At 43.6% G+C, this 18,364-nt stretch overlaps 2 protein-coding genes across 2 annotated transcripts; one reads left to right on the forward strand and one right to left on the reverse strand.

The window, feature by feature from the left end:
• Nucleotides 1-12,804: 12,804 nt before the first annotated feature.
• cryba1l1 (crystallin, beta A1, like 1) lies at nt 12,805-14,639 on the reverse strand. Its single transcript, XM_063486742.1, has 5 exons — nt 14,565-14,639; nt 14,347-14,465; nt 13,877-14,018; nt 13,639-13,781; nt 12,805-13,420 (listed from the first exon to the last, which is right to left on the reverse strand). The coding sequence occupies exons 1-5, from the start codon at nt 14,637-14,639 to the stop codon at nt 13,273-13,275; spliced, it is 627 nt and encodes a 208-aa protein (XP_063342812.1). The 3' UTR covers nt 12,805-13,272.
• A 1,471-nt stretch (nt 14,640-16,110) lies between these two features.
• LOC134636661 (beta-crystallin B1-like) lies at nt 16,111-17,884 on the forward strand. Its single transcript, XM_063486754.1, has 6 exons — nt 16,111-16,161; nt 16,353-16,450; nt 16,558-16,676; nt 16,757-16,889; nt 16,987-17,129; nt 17,219-17,884. Exons 2-6 carry the CDS (start codon nt 16,358-16,360, stop codon nt 17,388-17,390), a joined length of 660 nt encoding a protein of 219 aa, XP_063342824.1. The 5' UTR covers nt 16,111-16,161; nt 16,353-16,357; the 3' UTR covers nt 17,391-17,884.
• The last annotated feature ends 480 nt before the right edge of the window (nt 17,885-18,364 follow it).

An 18,364-nucleotide genomic window follows, 5' to 3' on the forward strand; every position in this document is an offset into this window, starting at 1 on the left:
ATTATTGAATCTCTTTACTTTTAGTTGTAACAGTTTGAATCACACCAACATACACATAATATTCCTGCTTTCATCTCTCAATCTTTAGCAGTCATTTTCACTTTTAAAAACCACAGAGTCCTGTTTACAAGGGAAGCTATAGATTAATGATTTATGAGAGATGTGCCAAAAACGCCTACACGTATTTTAAGTTTTGAGAACTAGGCCTGATTTGAGTTTTTAAGCGTGTAAAAGGTATAAAGGCCAACAATAGACTGGCAAGCTGTCCAGAGTGCATCCTGCCTATTAGCCAAGGGCAGCTGAGCTAGACTCCAATGCCCCCTTATCCTGAAATGTATAAGACAGATTGATGTGCAATTTGAGAATTTTGGTTAAAAAAAATAAATAAAGCAAAACCTCTTTCACTTCTACTTATCTTCTTTAACAGGTCTTAACATTAGCTAGAAACAGCCATCACTGCTGAAATTGAACAAAAATGAAGCTAAACTGCAGAGGCAGTGTGTGAAAACCTAAGCATGCTCCATGATTCAGTAGCTTGTAGAACCACCTTTAGCAGCAGTAAGTAGTTTTCTGTATGACTTCATCTGTCTCTCACGTCACTGTAAAAGAATTTTGGCCCGCTCTTCTTTACAGCATTGCTTCAGTTCATTGAGGTTTGCAGGCGTTCATTTATGCACGGCTCTTTTAAGGTCCCACCACAGCATTTCAGTCAGGCTGAGGTTTGGACTTTTACTGGGCTGTTGCAACAACTCTATTCTTTACTTTTCAGCCATTCTGTTGTAGATTTGCTGCTGTGCTTAGTCAACTTTTGCCAAGCTATAGTTGCTGCACAGGCAGACTCACATTTGACTCTAGAATACTTTGGATCGCTTTATCATTTAAAATGCTGAGACCTGTGAAGTTTGAGGTGTAGCTCTTGATGGGCTTTATTGCAGTTTCTCAGAGCACTGCAAGGTCTGATCTTGAGTTAAGTCTCGTGGGACGTCCGCTCCTGGGAGGATTGGCAGCTTTCTTTAATGTTTCTCACTTCACACAGTCATTTCTCTTCAATTATTGTATACATATTGATTTATTCTTTTTATTTACTCGCTCAGCTGCAAAGAAATCTTCTGCTACAAAGGTTTTAGACTTTGTTCACAGCTATAAAGCTACAAGGAAAGAATCACAGTGACAAATGAGTCCTGAAATGTATATGTGGACATGTGAGTGCTGCTTTAAGACATACTGAGGAGGGAGAAAGAAATAGTAAATCTATCCTTTCGACACGGAGCCCTGTGAAGTTCCCTTGCCAAAATTAGTAGGCTCCTCATTCATGATAGGAAAGGCAATATAACCGGACAGTTGCATGTAAATATCTCAAAGAATTTCCAGTTTATGAAGGTAATCTTATAGCAACATTTATAGCTGAACTCCTTGCTTACAGCTTTAATATTAGAGCTGTAATAAACTGCACAGCTGTTGCAAGCAGCTATCTGACTCAGATGTGCGCCTGTCTGGGTTACTCACTGCGTGTGTGTAATGCTTGCAACCTGTGCAGCTGGTGCAGACACACACACGCACACACACCGCTCTTTAAACCTGAGACCACCAAACGCAGCAGATTCTCCCCCTCTCCTTCATGGTGTCCTATCATTCGGTGTCATTTCTATTTAGGGCTCCTCTGCTGTTCCTCGTTTCCTCTCTAACGCTCAGATAGAAGCACCGGCATTTAACTCCTGTACACCATATCGGAGGGAAAAAAAGCCCCGCTGGGAGGACCAAGGGAATACAGTATGTGATCGAGAGAGGAATGTAGAGCTGGATTCATCACAGGGACACCACACCACTGGGATTTTATGTGTGGCTTTACGCTTCCTTCCTTATACTCCCTAGAGGTGATCTGTGGAGGACTATGCGTGACCATACAAACAGATAGAGCAACGGAACGGCTTTGATTTGGCTCATGGATACACTCAGCGTCCCTGGTCCATCCAGTTCGAACTCGGATAACGAGTCCCCTGAACATACTCCAGCCCCAGATTCCTCCCGCCACACCACCCACACTGGTGGGCAGAGCGGGCTCGGTGGCCTGGGATATGGGATCAGGGTAGCGTGGCACCACCTGAGGCCCTTCATCCCCTTCTTTCTCATCAGTTCCATGGTGGTAGCTCTCGTCTACCTGATGCAAGCCATCATCTACGGGGGGCCCTTCAAAGACCCGCTCTTCTTTGTCAAATTTAATGAGCGCTGGCCCCGACCGACTCCACCACGAGTGGAGACAACGTCCTCTACCAAATTTTTTGGTCTGATCACCCCCTCGTCATTTGAGGAAGTCCATGTTGACGTGCACAGAGACAACGGCACAACGTGAACTGGAATGTAGAAAAGAAGGACTCCAGGGGGACCACATGCTGCTCTTGGATTAAAAGAGCACATACTAATATTTGAGTGGGAGACATTTCCCTGCCGGTCCTCTGTCCCTCTTAAAATAAAATATAATGGATGAAATTTTTCTTCCAGCAGCTGAATCAGGTTCCTTTAAAATCAATTTAAATATTCAGTGTGCTCCAGCTTTTGTTTCTCTTATGAAACAAATAAAAGTGAAAAAAATATCCAATTTTTAAACTGCAATGATTTTTACAACTTTTGGAAGATTTTGTTATTTGCACTGAAGGTTCTTGCATGGCGCTCAAAATGTATAAATCACTACCAGTTTTATACATTTTTTTAAAAGCAGAATATTTGTCTGTCTGATCTGTAGAGTGAAGCACTTATGATTTTAAATGTTTGGCCTGGTTTTCTCTCTGCACTGAACAGCAAATGTACTTTTCCTGTACGTTAAATAAAGTGTCAGTCGTCCGAGGTGGAAAAGTCAAACAGTGATGTTCCAGCGTCGCAGTCCTGTAGTCTCCTTTTTCCTGATTTGTGTTACTATCCCAGCTCTACGCAAACACTGTCCAGGAAGCACTTAGAGGGAATTTATTACTCTAAAGAATGTAACGTTTGAACAAAACCAGCTTGAATTGTCTAACTCAGGCTGCTGAAGCCTCATTTTGACCTCATCTTAACGGCAGAGTTTATTTTTTTAGACAAAGTAAAAGGTGTAAATTTTGTCCCCCATCACCTTCAGCATTTCACAGCTGAAAATGCTTTATAGACTTGAAAAAATATCAATCTATCCTTTAACCTTCCAGTGGAGTTAATGTACTTTTCCACCTCTCACCACTAAAATCCAGCTCCTCTGTTCATAAGTAGAAAATATTCGTGATTCCCTCCCTGAGTGTTTCCCCTATAAATGCATCTCTTGTGCTCATTACTCATTGCTATCACTATATATAAATATATGCTTAGAGAGCAAGAGATGTAGGATTACATCCTACTTCAAAACCTACTGGTGGATAAAAATAATTTTATATTGATATGTATACTAGCCAAGGTCCCTCATAAAAATTGTTTATTTCACATTAGATGGTGAAAAAGTTGAGTGGTAACTTTTAACTGTTATTTATTGTGTCTCTGTGCCATTTTAAAATGTCATGTAATGTGATAACAACTGAACAAATCCATGTGTTGAAGAGTGTAATCAGCTGTGGTTGAATTGTATTATTATTATTATTATTACTGCAAAAAAGTGTGCCAAAAAACACAGACAGAATATTACAAAACGCATATTAATATGATAATAATAATAATACTAATAATAAATCAGTTAACTCAACGAATTAAACTATAATACAATCTAATTTAACTGTAAAATGAAAAGAAAATACTACCAAGCTTTCAATTCCTAAAACGACTAAAAAACATTGTGATTTTGATGGATGTAACATTTGCTATTACTTTGCTATTTGAAAAAAAGTACTTTTATCTATCTATCTATCTATCTATCTATCTATCTATCTATCTATCTATCTATCTATCTATCTATCTATCTATCTATCTATCTATCTATCTATCTATCTATCGCTTACTCTTCCACTAGTTTCTGGTGCCATTTGACGAAGACGGAGGTGCCAGCAGTGAATGCTCTCTCTTGTAATGTGTTTGTGTCTCTTTGGCCGGCTGTTTTTTTTTTGGTGGCCGTGGCGTCTGTGCGGTGACGCTGCCGCCCCCTAGCGGCGAAGCGGAAGACTGCACCGTTTCCTCTGATGACAACGTTGACCTGCGGCTGACCCCACTAAAATCGGACAAAAAACAGCCCAATAAAATGCTGTCCGTTAAATATATTTTGTGAAGTATATATATATGTTTTTTTTTTTAAAAAGAAACGCTTTTATTTTCTGACTCGATAGTGGATCTGTAGAGTTTTGAGGCCCGCAGACGGTGAGTAAACCAGGTGTCTGTCACATGCCCGCCTTTAACAGCAGCTTTAATTAGCAAGCCGGGAGAGTGTGGTTAAAACAGACCAGATATGCTGAAAGTTGATGTTAGAACAGACGTTTAGCGGTCTGTAACATGTTAACTAAGCTAGTACAACTCTTTCTCTGTGTAGTCTGTTTGGAGTTCACTGCTAGCTAGTCCTCTGATACTAACCAGCGCGCGGGCTTTGAGCTGGCCCCACATGACTCGAGTTTAAATGTGCTCAAAGACTATTTATTGCTGCAAGAAATATTTAAGATTGCCCATTAATCCACACTATACATAATAATAAACTATAAAGCTGCTGATAAAGGAGAAAGAAAGCTCGACCTCAAAAATCTCTGTTTTAATGTGTAAAAATTTCGAACTCAAAAAGTGTGTTTTTGTCCACAATATCGAAGCATTTATTATGCTAATTTCCAGGCCAGCAGGGATATTTGCTTCACATTCCACACACATGTCACCTTCCGTTTCCACTCCTCTCTGCTCCTCTTCTGAAGTGGATGGGGAAATGTGGTGCTACCAAAAACCGGGGTTTGATACCCTCCTCCTCACTGAGCTGCAGAGACAACAACAGTGCAGCCAGTTCTGTGACACTCTGCTTAAGGCAGAAGGTATGAGACACACATACACAAAAAACCCAAAACAAAATTTTGCATGTGTTAGTTTTGCTTTTAAAGTTTTGTTTTTGTCATTTCTCCCTGTCTTGCAGGGGTGTCTATACCTGCACACAGCTGTATTCTGTCAGCTATCAGCCCCCACATCTCCTCCGCTCTGTCCTCCACACCGACTCCTGCTGTGGGGCAGAGTCGCCTCTTGGAGTTTCGGGCTCTGGGTGCCTGCACCTTGCTCCACTTGGTCAGGCTTCTGTACTCTGGAGAGATGGCTGGGGAGGGCGAGAGGGAGAAGCAACAGGCTATTTCTGCTGCGGCCAAGCTGGGCATCCACGGGCTGGTGGAGGTGACGAAAAGGGAGTGTAAAAGCAGGGATGGCGTCGGGCAGTGCGCCGAGATAGGAGTGCAGACGGAGCCTCTGATGTTTGAGAGTGAGGAGAGACCGGGCAGGTGGAGGAGAGAGGTGAGGGATGGGAGCACTTTTCTGTGGAAAGAGATGATGTCAAATGGCGGGAAGGATGTGTGCACTCAAACAGACGAGCTGCAGATAAACACAGCTCCACCTGCTCACCCAGCAATTTCGTTTGAGACCATCGATATGAGTGCTCTCCAGAGTATACAGCACACAGACTCCCTACTTGTTCCCCCTCAGATTTGCCCTGTGTCTGTCGTCTACCCTCCAAATGAACTAACACCTCAGCTGTCCTCTGCTCCCTTAGGTTCTATACCTGAAGCTGAAAGCACATCTGTTGCTGTTGTGACCCAGCCGTACACATCTGTCCCCCCATCCCTCCCTCATTTTATGAGCCAGACAACCATCTGTAATGCCGACCCCCAGAGTGGATGGGCTGACCAAGATGTCACAGTGGCGGAAGAATGGGAGGAAGAGCAGTTTGAACAGTTTCAAGGCAACATCCCAGGATTCATCAGCTACTTTCTGAACCCTGACAATGAGGAGGAGCCCCGCAGGGGGAGAGCAAGCCGCAGGCGAAGGTCCGGGGTTGGAGGTGCCAGGAGAGGCGAGACGGGCGAAGAGAAGCGTGGGAGACCACGAGCAGGAAGGAGAGGGCGTGGTCGGGGAGGGTTAACTCAAATGGTGCAGGAGGTGGGGGTGAGCAGGTTGCAGAAGTTGTTCTTGCTCAGGTGGGGCATGAGGACGCCCAGGACGGGTCAGGGAGGCGGAGCTGCTGGGAGGAAGCTGTGCCTGCAGACCAGAGAGGTTGTGAAAAAGGGCGCACGCTGTGAGAGGAGAAGAGGGCATGGCATAGCGTGGGCATTAAGCCAAGTTGGAGATGTGCTGCGGTCTGGTGAGGTCGGAGGAAGCACCACTCAGCGTGGAAGGAAAAATACGGGGCAACAGTTTGAACAGGTAAGCGATCAGTGTCCCGTTTGTGGCATCTATAAAGTGTCAAAAGCTGTAATTGAATATTAAATGAAAACAGGGTCTGGGAGCTCAAAACTAAACCTTTGAGGGTTTTTACACCCAAAAATGAGGATTCAGATTTAAAACAGGATGTTACATTTGTTGCTTCTTTCAAACATCATGACTTGTCCTTGTTTGCAGGGCAGTCTTCCTGTGCGGAGGCCACGAAGGTCCAGAGCCAAAACAGCAACATTGGCTTCCTTTTTTCCCACACCTGTGCAGTTTACCAATGCACGTACTCTATCTACCTCCAGCCACTCCTTCCAGGCTTCTCCATCTCCCCACCTGCCATCACTTGCAGCCTCCTATGCGTCTACACCATCCTGTCTTCCTGTCCCAGCCCCACCACCTCACGAGGAGCAGCCTGAGCAGATCGATCGTCTTCTGGAGGAAGTGATGATGGGACTCGATATTTTACCAAACAACAAAGGCAGCGCTTCACGTGCTCAGCATCCCCTTCCAGCAGGTAGCAACACTGGGGCCTCTGCCTCTTCTGAAATCACCTCATCCCAAAACAAACCGCAGAGCCTGACTTCTGAGCTCCGTGAATCCACTGAGGTTGCAGCTGTTACAGGAGCAGCTGGCTGCTCCAGTTCTACAAATGGTGTGGTGCCAGTTCTAGAGCAGCCGTGCGAGGGAGAGCTGGGTGACATGCTGGACCACTTCCTCCAGTCGTTTGAGCAGCATGTTGAAAGCTGTCGTGCAAGAGAGGAGATGGAGACGAGTGGTGTGAGCTCCACAGAGACCTGCCAACCTCACACTCGCATGAACACTTACAAAAAAACCAAAGATCACACTACAACCCCCTACATGCCTCAACTACAAAAGAGCACCCACAGAATTGAGTGCTCTCAAACACCTGAGCTGCACATTGATGAAAATGAGTCTCAAGAGAGCCGCTCACAGTCACGGAAGGCCCACGCTGGCCGCACCGTTTCCCCCAAACACATAGAGGAAACCAGACCAACTTCAAAACGACAGAACAAAAGAAGGCAAAAGTCTTATCTGTTCTCACTAGAGAAGAAGAAGGTGAAGGTGAGGAAGCCAGACGATGTGGTGAACAGAAACCCTCATGCCAGAAAAGAGAAGCAGCTAAAGCAGATTCCTGTGGTGAACCTGGAGAGGAGAGAACTGCTGCCGGTCAAACTGGCAACGCCACGACACATCTGTCAGAATCTGAAAGGCAAGGTGGGAAATATTTCAAATAACTAACTGGCAGATTGTTTAATTTTGCTGTCTGGCACCTGCTTAGTAAGTAAATATTTACAGTAATTTAATATGTAAGTAAACTGTATTTTTATAGCACATTTAAAACCAAAAAGGTTATATTAATATTTCCATTGTCTATCTGAGGGAGATTATCCAAATGATTAAACAATGATTATTATTTGGGAGGTTTTTAACCTGTGTTTTAATAAAAGGAGTTAATGAGCCCAGATTATCCTTCAAACTGTCAGTTTATAGTGGATGGCCAAATAATATTTCCTCTGGTTTGGATTTGTTTAACTCTAAGAAACTGTGGGACATGCAAAATGTACTCACTGAGCCTTCTTATGGGTCAGTGATCTTCCTGATTCAAAGGTAAATATAGTTGTTAATCATCTGCATGGCGATGAAAAGAAATGTGCTGGTGAGTAATATGACCTAGGCAGAGCATAATAAAGAAGACAAATAGGCCCCTAGATAGATCCCTGTGGAACTCCAAATGTCAAAGCTGCTGATGTAGAGGATTTTTTTTGCGTTGTAAACCAAACTTATCTTAAATTTAATATAAGATTCAAACCAGTTAAGACCCAAAGCCTCAACTCCTGCACGATGCTTTGCTTGTTTAAGAATGGCTATACTACTGCATGCTTAAAAAACACAGAACCTTTAGCAGAAGCTATGTTTGCATTTATAATGAACTAGTAAGTTTAAACTTTAATTGTATACTATTTGGACATAGACCTTAAAAAGCTGTAAAAATCCCCACAGATTCTACCAGATACAACCAAATTGCATCTTTCTTTTTTTTTTTCATAACTTTGCATTACGTGTAACATGAATTTTTTTTTGTGTGTGTGTGTGTGTGTGTCACTCTCATGTCTGTAGGTGGGTAGTGATATAATAACAACTAATTCTGAGCCACTTTTTTTGCCTGAAGTGTTACATATGAAAGTTGCCCTCATGTAGTCTGTTCTTTTTAACTAATGATGAGCAATGTTTGAAAATTTTATGTTGATATTTTGAACAAGACGCCAGCACACCGATGACTTCTTTAACATCATATTTATTGACTGAAACTGTAAAAGTTCTGTAAGCATAAATAATTGAGCTCAAAGTTATCACCCAACCGGTTTTCCACAGGTAATCTCTCTCTTAGTTAAAAATCATATATTAATCTTGATAGAGGCTATTAATGGAGTGCTTTACTGCTAGTGAAAGTATCACCAGGACTTATCTTACCCATGAGAATCTTCTTGGAGACCACACCGCCAAGTTTTCTGTTAAATCCACAGGATGCTTCCTCTCAGCAAAACATGATAAAATCTTTATATTAAGATCAGTCAAACCATTTATTCTGTTTGTCCTGTATGTTTGTATATAATTTATGTGCATATGTTTTTTTCAGGGTCCTGAAGAAACAAAAAACATATCATCTACAGGGAAAAATCCCCATGGCGGCTTCTTGAAGATCTACCCGACCAGGAGCCGGGTAAGGGAACCACAAATCCCGGTGAGAATGAGGCTTTTTTCTTTCTTTCTTTCTTTTTTTTTTTACTAGATTAAAGAGCTCATCTGTCTTTAGATTTAAAGGAATGAGCGCAGTAAGTCAGTGAGGCTCTATGGATGAACCATCAACTTATCCAGAGCGTGTGAGACTCCGTGATTACCAGAGGGTGTATCCCAAATACTGCTACTTTGAGCCAGTTTGTGACAACTGCTACCATTTGAATGCTGACAGATATTTAAAGTTACCAGACTGTGATTTTTTTCCCACTCAGCCATAAAAGGCTCAGTGGTGTATCTACTAAAAATCTCGGACGAGTACGGATTTCATGATCTTGTCCTCACAGTCTAGGTCATAGGTCAAGTTTTGTACTTTTATAGTTTATTAAGGTGAATCTGTTTTACAGGATGCTTTACCCTTCCTTGAGGAGCCACTTACAGCCAAACGCCTACCCTCAGCAGTTCAATCAGGGCGCAGACGTAGGGGCAGACCCAGGAAAAATGACCCTCTCAGTTCATCTAACAGAGAGTGTTCAAAACCACCAATTCTGGCACAGCCTGCAGATTTCTGTGTTGCGGATGAACAACTTGAGAAAAACCAGGAGAGACATGAGGAGGAGTTGGCTGTACAGCCACGCGAAGAGGTGGGGGGGGCTACGAGGAGGGGACAGAAGAGGGGAGCAGAGTCAGACGAGGATACGAGTGATAACGCCACCGTGGCCAAGAGGGCTTGCTTTGAGACACCGACACAGCCACCCACCTCTGAACCTGCAGACTTTACCTCTAAACTAGGAGCCACAGATCCTGAGGAGACAATCGATGTAGAGACTGTTTCTCTGACCGGAGCCTGTTTACAAGAAGAAAAAGCAAATCTCCCGTGGAGTGAACTCAGACTAGCTGAGGGAAGTCTGACAGATGAGGAAGTACAGAGCAGCGCTGATGAGATCATCGATGTGGATGGAGACGACGAAAACTTTGAGATAAAAGAAGAGATTCGCTGCCAGAGCAGAACAGCGCCGACTGTGTTTGCTGACCTGCAGCCTTCTGTTTCACCCTCACAGTCTGCAAATGGAAGCTGGGACGTCGTCAAAGATGAGGTCATCGATGTGATTGGAGGCTCCAGTCCCGTCCCTGAACCGGTGACCATCACGTGGACAGAGTCTTCAGAAGGTGAGGAAGAAGAAGGAGGAGAGCCGGACGTTGATGTAGTCGGAGAACACAAAGACAGTGCTTCATCAGTGATCTGCACCACTGTGATTAAAGACCTTGTCAAGGGAAACGTTCAGACTGAGGTGCACTTTCATTAACACCTCTCATGCCCCCTTCTTTTCTGTTCATGTGATTTCTTACATTGTTTCATTTAACTGTGTCTATTTCAGGGCTGGCGACAAATGGTCGACGTAGATGTTCATGAATGTTTGTCTTCTCTCTGTATTGTTCTCACGTCCACGTGCAAACATGCTGACAATCACACCAAGGATGTTTGTTTTGCTATTCCACCGGGGTTTAGGATAAACTGAGCAATATGTGTCATTTGTTTCAAGCAGTGAGGAAAGACCTGCATCCTAATGCGTAACACCGTGAGCTTAATCAGAACAAAAGGACGTGTGTTTGTGTGAAGATGTTTCGTTTTAAGCTCTTCAGCTGAGTATATAGAGACAGCTGGGATTGTTCATATTTGAAGAATTTTATGTGTGTTACAAGTTTAATGTTACTCATTTGTAACTGTTAAGCAAAGTTTTTTTTAAACTGAAGTGTTGGAAATACATTTAAAAAAATCAGGTTTTTGCATGTAAAAGAAATGAAGCGTGTTTTATTAGTTGTACATATGACAGTAAGCGTGCATTACGCCTTAATCATGCTTCAGCTGAAAATCTACATCGCAACTTAATCTTCCACGGCGATCAGAGTCGACCTGACCTGTAGTTGCATTTTTCCAGAGCTGCACGTCAGGTTACGTTGTAAGTTACGACGTAGATTTCCCGCTGAAGCATAACTCAGTTAGTTGTAAATATGATTGGTCATATATATACATGTATGTCAGCTTCTGTTCTGCCAAAAATTTCCAGAAAACTTTCAGCACTCCTTGTTTTTATGTCTGTTTTCGTTTGCTAATGTTCCCCGTGGCACTTTTGGTTCCAGGATCTGTTTCCTGTAATAAAGAAAGAACAAACAACAATAAAAGCCTCGAAAGTCCAATCCTATTTTTTTAGCTTCCGATCAGCCAGACCTTCTTGTAATTTTTTTACGTGCTCTTGAGCAATAGTTCTTCAGTCTCTCTGAAGGTCATTCAAGGTTTTTCTTTGGACACTTCTTTACTCAAATCCATTAAAAAATGCCACAAATTGCTAATCCATAAAAAACACAGTTTGACAGACATAAAGTCAAAGTGTTTCCTAGGTTAAAGCTCTTATAATGAAAGCTGTTCTCTGGTCAGACAACTCAAAACTCTATTTTTTTTTTTTAAATTTTCTTAAAAAACATGCCTCATCCAAAAGAGGAAAAGGAACATACAGCTTGTTATCAGCACTCAGTTTAAGAGCCTGCGTCATCAGTGCCTATGGAATTGGCAGCTTTGCACATCTGGAAAGGCACCATCAGTGGTGGAGGGTATATAAAAATTTTAAAGTAACATATACTCCCATCTAAACATCTTTTCCATAAAAAGAATTGCATATTTGAGCAAATCAATGCTAAATCGCATACTGCATATATTAAAACAGCATGACTTCACATTAGAAGAGTCTGGGAGCTGAACTGTCCTGCCTGCAGTCCAGACCTTTCACCATCTGAACACATTTGGCATACGATGAAGAAGACGAAGGACTGTCGAGCTGCTAGAATCCTCTTTCAGACAAGAGCAACATTTCTCTCCCAAAAGTCCAACAACTGCTCTCCTCAGTTCCCAGATGTTTACAGGATGTTGTTAAAATATATGTTTTCCATATTCTATTGTGAATAAAATATAGGTTTATGTGATTTTCAAATAATAGCATTCTGGTTTTAGTTATATTTTACATAGTTTACCAACTTTTTTTAAAAAAAGATTGGAGAACATAATGTTTTTGTTTTTATTTAGTTTGTTTATTTTCTTAAGATGTACTGTGTTTAACTCTCAGTCACTGAGAGCTTCCACAGATTAAAAAACCCTCAGTATTCATCATTCTCTCCACTTGCCTCTGCTGTGTGTCCCTTTAACCCTCTCAGGGCAGGCGTTGCAGATTTGCAACAGTTAAAAACTAACAACCTGATTACCCCACATACATATTTTATGAGTTTTTTTTACTCAGAAGTACCACTGCAGGACTTGGTTGTGCATTAGCAACAAAAAACTTAATTTGAGCCTGAGAGGGTTAATTAGTCTGGCAGAAAGACTTATAAATGCAGCGCAGCATGACTAGCATAAAAAACTTCTAGGAGAACTCCTGTTGCATGTTTTTGTAACCTATCAAGGTATATGTTATATTTGAACATGATTACTGCTGAGAGAAACTTCAGCCCTGCAGGTGATGTGTTTCATACTAGAAGAGAAGGAAGGGAAGGAAGTGGGCAGCCCACTTTATTCACATATTTTTTTTTCTTTTGGCTCAAATTAAATTACATACAGACTTTGAAATAATGAAATAAAAAGAATACATGAAGTGAAAATGACTTTATTTGTTATCAACCTGTGGACCAACCTCCTACACACAACTGCAACAAAACACATCTGAGCTGCACCATATCACAGTCTGCTGCACTCAGTGAGGGACTGCAGCCTGGGAGATTTTCCTGGACATGGCACCATGTTGGAGCTTCGTCTCCCCTCGGTTTGAACTCCTACGCTCATTGCCGAGCTCAGGCGGGAGTACAGCGCAGGTGTGTGCTTGTGTGCGGGTGTGTAGCGACCTCTAAACCAAAGTAAAAAGACACGGTGTGCGTGTCAGTTATGTCGGCATGTGTGTATGCGTGTGGAGCGTGTGTTTCCCTGTGCTTTTAACAGTGCGATATTGTCTCTTATCACACTCTGGCTGTAAATCAGTAGTAGTGGTGATGTCGGGTTGGGGCAGCTGTCGCGGCTCAAGTCAAGATGAAGGAAAGGATTGAAGAGAAGAAGATAGAGAGGAAGGGGGTATGGGTAAAAGGAGGCGGGAGTTGAGGGGAGCTGCTGTCCGTGGGCCGTGGCCTCAGTCTCAGCCTGTCCTCCTCTCAGTGCTGGATGCGCCTGATGGACTGGATCTGGGGGGTCTGACAGTGGGAGCCCCAGTTCCTCCAGTGCTGGTAGTCTCCACTGTGTCTCTCACACTCCATGATGTACTGCTGGCCTCTGTAGCCAGGGTACTGGTAGCAGACAAAGCTGTGGGACAGATGGAGAGGGCAGCAGAGTCAGTTTTCAGTAGCTGCTGTCAGAATTAGGATTTAGTAATGGGAATAATATGTGCTGATGATGGATTTTAATTATTTAAAGAGTACAGTTTTATAGGCAGATGATGTTTAATGGTCACAAAATAGGGACTGCGAGAAATATTTGGTTAGGTGTACCATCCCCATGTTCATTTTTAGGGTGAAACCTACGCGCCACACTGCACGTGCATGGAGCCAACTTCAGGCATCATCCATCCCATGGCCTGCAGAGAGGGGTAGTCATCACAGATCTCCACGCTGCGGCCCAAGAAGTTCTCCTTCTCAAAAATGAGCATGCGACTGCTCTGGTGGGACTGAACAGGACAGAGAAATCCAAGAGTTAGGTTTGAGATTTCAGGGTTCAAAAGGAGGATGTGGTTGGACCCTGAGAGAGTCGGGGTGTACTCACGGCGCAGTAGATGGGGCGCAGAGACATGAGGCGCTCCACGTGGTAGGAGATGGAGCCGCTGTAAGCATCCCAGTGGGGGTACTCTCCTCTCTCCAGGATGAACTGCTGGCCCTGGAAGTCATGGTGCTCGAAACCCACCCAGCTTCACAGAAGAGACACAGAGAGGCTGGTTTACATGATGCTCCCTTTAAGATTTTTTCTGTAATGTAGGTTTTTGTACCGCTGATAAAATCTCGGCTCTTCTTTTTGTCTCCAAAGTGAGATTTACAGTAAAGAAACAACTTTTTTTTTTCAACTGCAGGTGAGCTACAGTTTAAAAACCCCACATCTTTGTATTCTTTTTAGTGTTTGGGATAGATGTGATCAAAAGAGGATTAAGCCTATATATATATTTCTTTAACTCTGTGCCGGTCCACTGGGTTTTGTTTTCATCTATTTGTATTAGTAACAAAGAGAGTTTTGAGACTTACGCTCCGCTCTCCACCCTGATGGAGCGGATGTTGTCCAGTCCGCACTCCTGGATGTTGCAGCACTCGGAGGTGAACTCCAGGCACTTGCCCTGGAAGTGCTCCTGCTCAAACACGGTCACCTGTGGAGACAGATCAAAGTGGGGAGGAGTTTAGATACTGCTGCTCCAAAGGCTATAATAAAACATTTCATATCCACCTCCTCACGAGCATTTGTTTACCTTGAAGAAAGGAGCCATGCCCATTCCTGAGGTAACCAGCGGCTGGATCATTGGGGACCTTGTAGTTCTGTACATCTTTACTCCTGGATGTGTGGATGTAAAGTAAAGAACAGGAAGGTTTTGGTGTCAGAGATAGTAATAATTAAAAATAATCATTTAGATAAAATAATCAGACAAAAACACGCTGGTGTTCGCGCTCACAGTAACTCCACCTCAAACTCCCCATTCTGCATCGTTTATGCTGCACAGCTACGACATTTGAAGGGTGATCTGGCCATGAACAGCTAATTCACACTTTTAAAGCAAATATATATATTTTTTTACAATCTGACTGACAGCAACAGAAGTGTTTCACAGGTGTCACAAAGTGCTTTTGGATTTCAGTTTCTGTGTGAAAGTACCACCTGTCTGTCGGACCCTGAGCTGAGCTGAAAGCAGAGATGCAGCCTTACCTAGAATGGCACTTTATTGGAAGAGCTCGGGAGTGGTACGCGCCTACCGCCTGCCTCGCGTAGAGCTTTCAGAGAACCTGGCGCTTCAGTTTTATATCGACGGTCGGGGAGCGCGCCTACTTCTGCGCGTTCGCGCGTACGCTTCGGACCATGCAAGCTCTCCGTTTTGACACAGTAACCATGCGCGCGCCCCCGGAGCTGCTGTGTGGCTGGACGCTGTTGTCCCCCTCCAGCGTCTAGCTCAGCAGATCCTAAAGTGCTGCCGAGGCTCGGAAACAAAAGGCTCTCCAGTATGTTCGGACCCCGGTCAGCAGTCCAGCGCGTGCCCCGCGCACAAAGGGTCGGGATCGGGGCGGAAAATGTGGGGATTAACGGCGCGGCAGAGAGCCACGCATAAAGTTTTAACTGGGTCGGTGTGAACGAGTGTAAAGAAATGGAAGTGGAAAAGGTTTACGTTTTCTCTTGTTTAATTAGTGGCATCTAATTGAAGCTGCTTAACCCTAATGATCAGGAAGTTTGACCTAAATTACCAGTCAGTCAGACAAGTAAAACGCAGTGTAACTGGTACCTTCCAGTTAGATCCCAGTTTAAACACCTATTCATTCAAAGTCAGGTTAGATTGTGCAGCCTGTTGTTATGTTGCCAGTTGTTGTCTGTGGGACATGAAAAGGTCGTATACATTAGACAGTAATGAACCTTTAAAAAACATAAACACACATCTGACACTTTATTTAAAGGGCTGCTCTGTTTTATAGTTTTCAGTCAGGGTTATAAAACAGCTTACACATTTTTACTCTTCATACATTCTGTTCCTACAGTCTGGGGAACTTGGTTTTATTTTAATTCATGCATTCAAGGGGAGACAGAAGACTAAACTGTCTGAAATCTAAACCTGACTACTTTTTAATTGGCCAGTCTGTGCTCCAGCTGGTGTCTGTGCTCCTCTGTCTCTGCCCATCCCCATCACCCTTGGTCCTTCCCTCTCTGATGATGTGGGGTTTCTTTTGTCTCTTGTCTCTGACCTCAGCGAGTTTGTTTCTCTTCCCATAATCCCTCTCCTATGTGCGCCAGCGTATAAAAGCGAGGGGCGCACTCCGAGCCACACACACTCTGAGTGAGGCTTGGCACAGGCATCGCACACACAGGTAAGGTACACGCTCACACGCCAGCAGGAGGTCCAGCGGCAAGCGGAAAGGGCATAGATTAGGTTTAAGCTTTCCTTTACCTTTAATTCATCCTTTGAGTTCCTCAACAATCTCGTGGCAATACGAAAGGCTGCACTTATTACACGAATAAACACTCTCTCCCTATTTCCCCCCTTTCTCTTTCCACTCAGTAATCATGTCCAGTGGAGATAAATCCAAGACTTCCTCCCAGACTGACGGAAAGGCTGCCCAGAGCAAGAAGTCTGAGATGGGAATGATGTCCTACAAGGTGGGTGGTTCTCTCCTGTTTCAGATACAGATAATAATGGCTACGCTGAAAAAAATTCACATCACAGACCCTTACTGATGTTGTTCTAATTTATTTCTTTCCTCCAGATGTACGTGTTCGACCAGGAGAACTTCCAGGGTCGCATGATCGAAATCAGCAATGAGTGCATGAATGTGTGTGAGATGGGCATGGACCGCGTGCGCTCCCTGCGTGTTGAATGTGGACCGTAAGTGTCAAATGAAATACACTTGTGTTTGTGCATCTAAGATTGAGATTGGATGCTTCATGACTCTTCCTCATCCACAGCTTCGTGGGCTTTGAGCAGATGAACTTCTGCGGTGAGATGTACATCCTGGAGAAGGGAGAGTATCCCCGCTGGGACTCCTGGAGCAACTGCCAGAAGAACGACTACCTGCTGTCCTTCAGGCCCGTCAGAATGGTAAAAATCTTCTATTTCTTTAAAACGTCACTTTTTTTCCTCTTTAGACTCCCCTCTAAATAAAACCTCTGTCTCCCTCTATTTTCCCGTGTGCCAGGACCCCGAGAAGCACAAGATCTGCCTGTATGAGGTTGGAGAGTTCAAGGGTCGCAAGATGGAGATCATGGACGATGATGTCCCCAGCCTGTTCTCCTATGGCTTCACTGACAGAGTGGGCAGCATCATTGTCAGCTGTGGAACGTGAGTGTCAAGCATCAGTGGAGCTTAAACACCAAATTTAAAAGCCATAAAAAACAAATAAATTGACATGTTTCATCTTTTTTTCCCAGCTTTGTGGGATACCAGTTCCCTGGATACCGTGGCAGCCAGTACCTGCTGGAGAAGGGCGAATACAGGCACTTCAATGAATATGGCGCCCGCCATCCTCAGTTCCAGTCTGTGAGGCGTATCCGTGACATGCAGTGGCACCAACAGGGCTGCTACACCATGGCCAGCAAGTGAGGCTCAGGGAAGGAGAGAAAGAGAAAGAGCGGAGGTGAGGGAGAGGGGCGGAGGAAGCGGGAAAGGGGGAGAGACGTCTGAGGCCTTTACCTTAGTGCCTTAAAAAGGTCTTTGATCTAATGCAGTGAGGGGAAGGGTGAGGATCTATGTCTGCCCCTGACTGGAGAAAACACCTCAGTGGAAGGGCCAGCTGGACCACAAAACCATCAGACCACCCTCCATTCCTCTCTGTTTCTACTTTTCTCTTTCTCCCCTATGGGCTGAGCTTTGCTTTCCCCCCCTTTTCTTCTTTTATTTTTATTTTTAGTCCCTCGCTTCATTCCCCTCCACAGACCTCTGAGACACAGTAGAGGGAACAGAGTGTCTCTTACTGTTTTACACACACGATTCTCAGCTCAGGGTATGATGCACCATGGGAAACTGAGTCCTTAGAGCCCCCTGCTCCCTCGTCTTCCTGCCCCTGTGCATTGCACACCCTCTCTGCTGTACAGAATCCTGGCCAAGTTTTCAATAAAAAGGAAAATCTTGATTTCAAAGATGTCGTTGTTGTTACTTATTACATAGAAATCACTTAAATTAATATAAATCAATAACACATTATTTAAAAAAATGGATAAAAATGTGGACAGCCGGACACAAAAAATATATATTTTTCTTTATTTTAATAATGTGAGCCAGTGTTTTTTCTGTGCGATCACAGTTTTCAGTGTCAACATATGGTTGTTAAAAATTCAGTGAATAAACACTCATGTTGTTTCTGGTTTGGGTTTGTTAAAGTTTTGCATACTCAGCTTTAAAAACCTCCCAGTGGCACAATGCTTTGTGTTGCATAGAAAAAGAGTCAGTTAGGCAGCAGAGAAGTTTCAGACATGTGATTCTGATCATGTGACTCCTGCATTGTGCACAGGCTCTGCATAACAAGAGGTCCCATCGAAATTTCTGTTTTGAATTGAACATAAAACACAAACTCATTT

This window comes from Pelmatolapia mariae, linkage group LG2 (genome assembly GCF_036321145.2).
Source record: "Pelmatolapia mariae isolate MD_Pm_ZW linkage group LG2, Pm_UMD_F_2, whole genome shotgun sequence".
Lineage (NCBI taxonomy): Eukaryota > Metazoa > Chordata > Actinopteri > Cichliformes > Cichlidae > Pelmatolapia > Pelmatolapia mariae.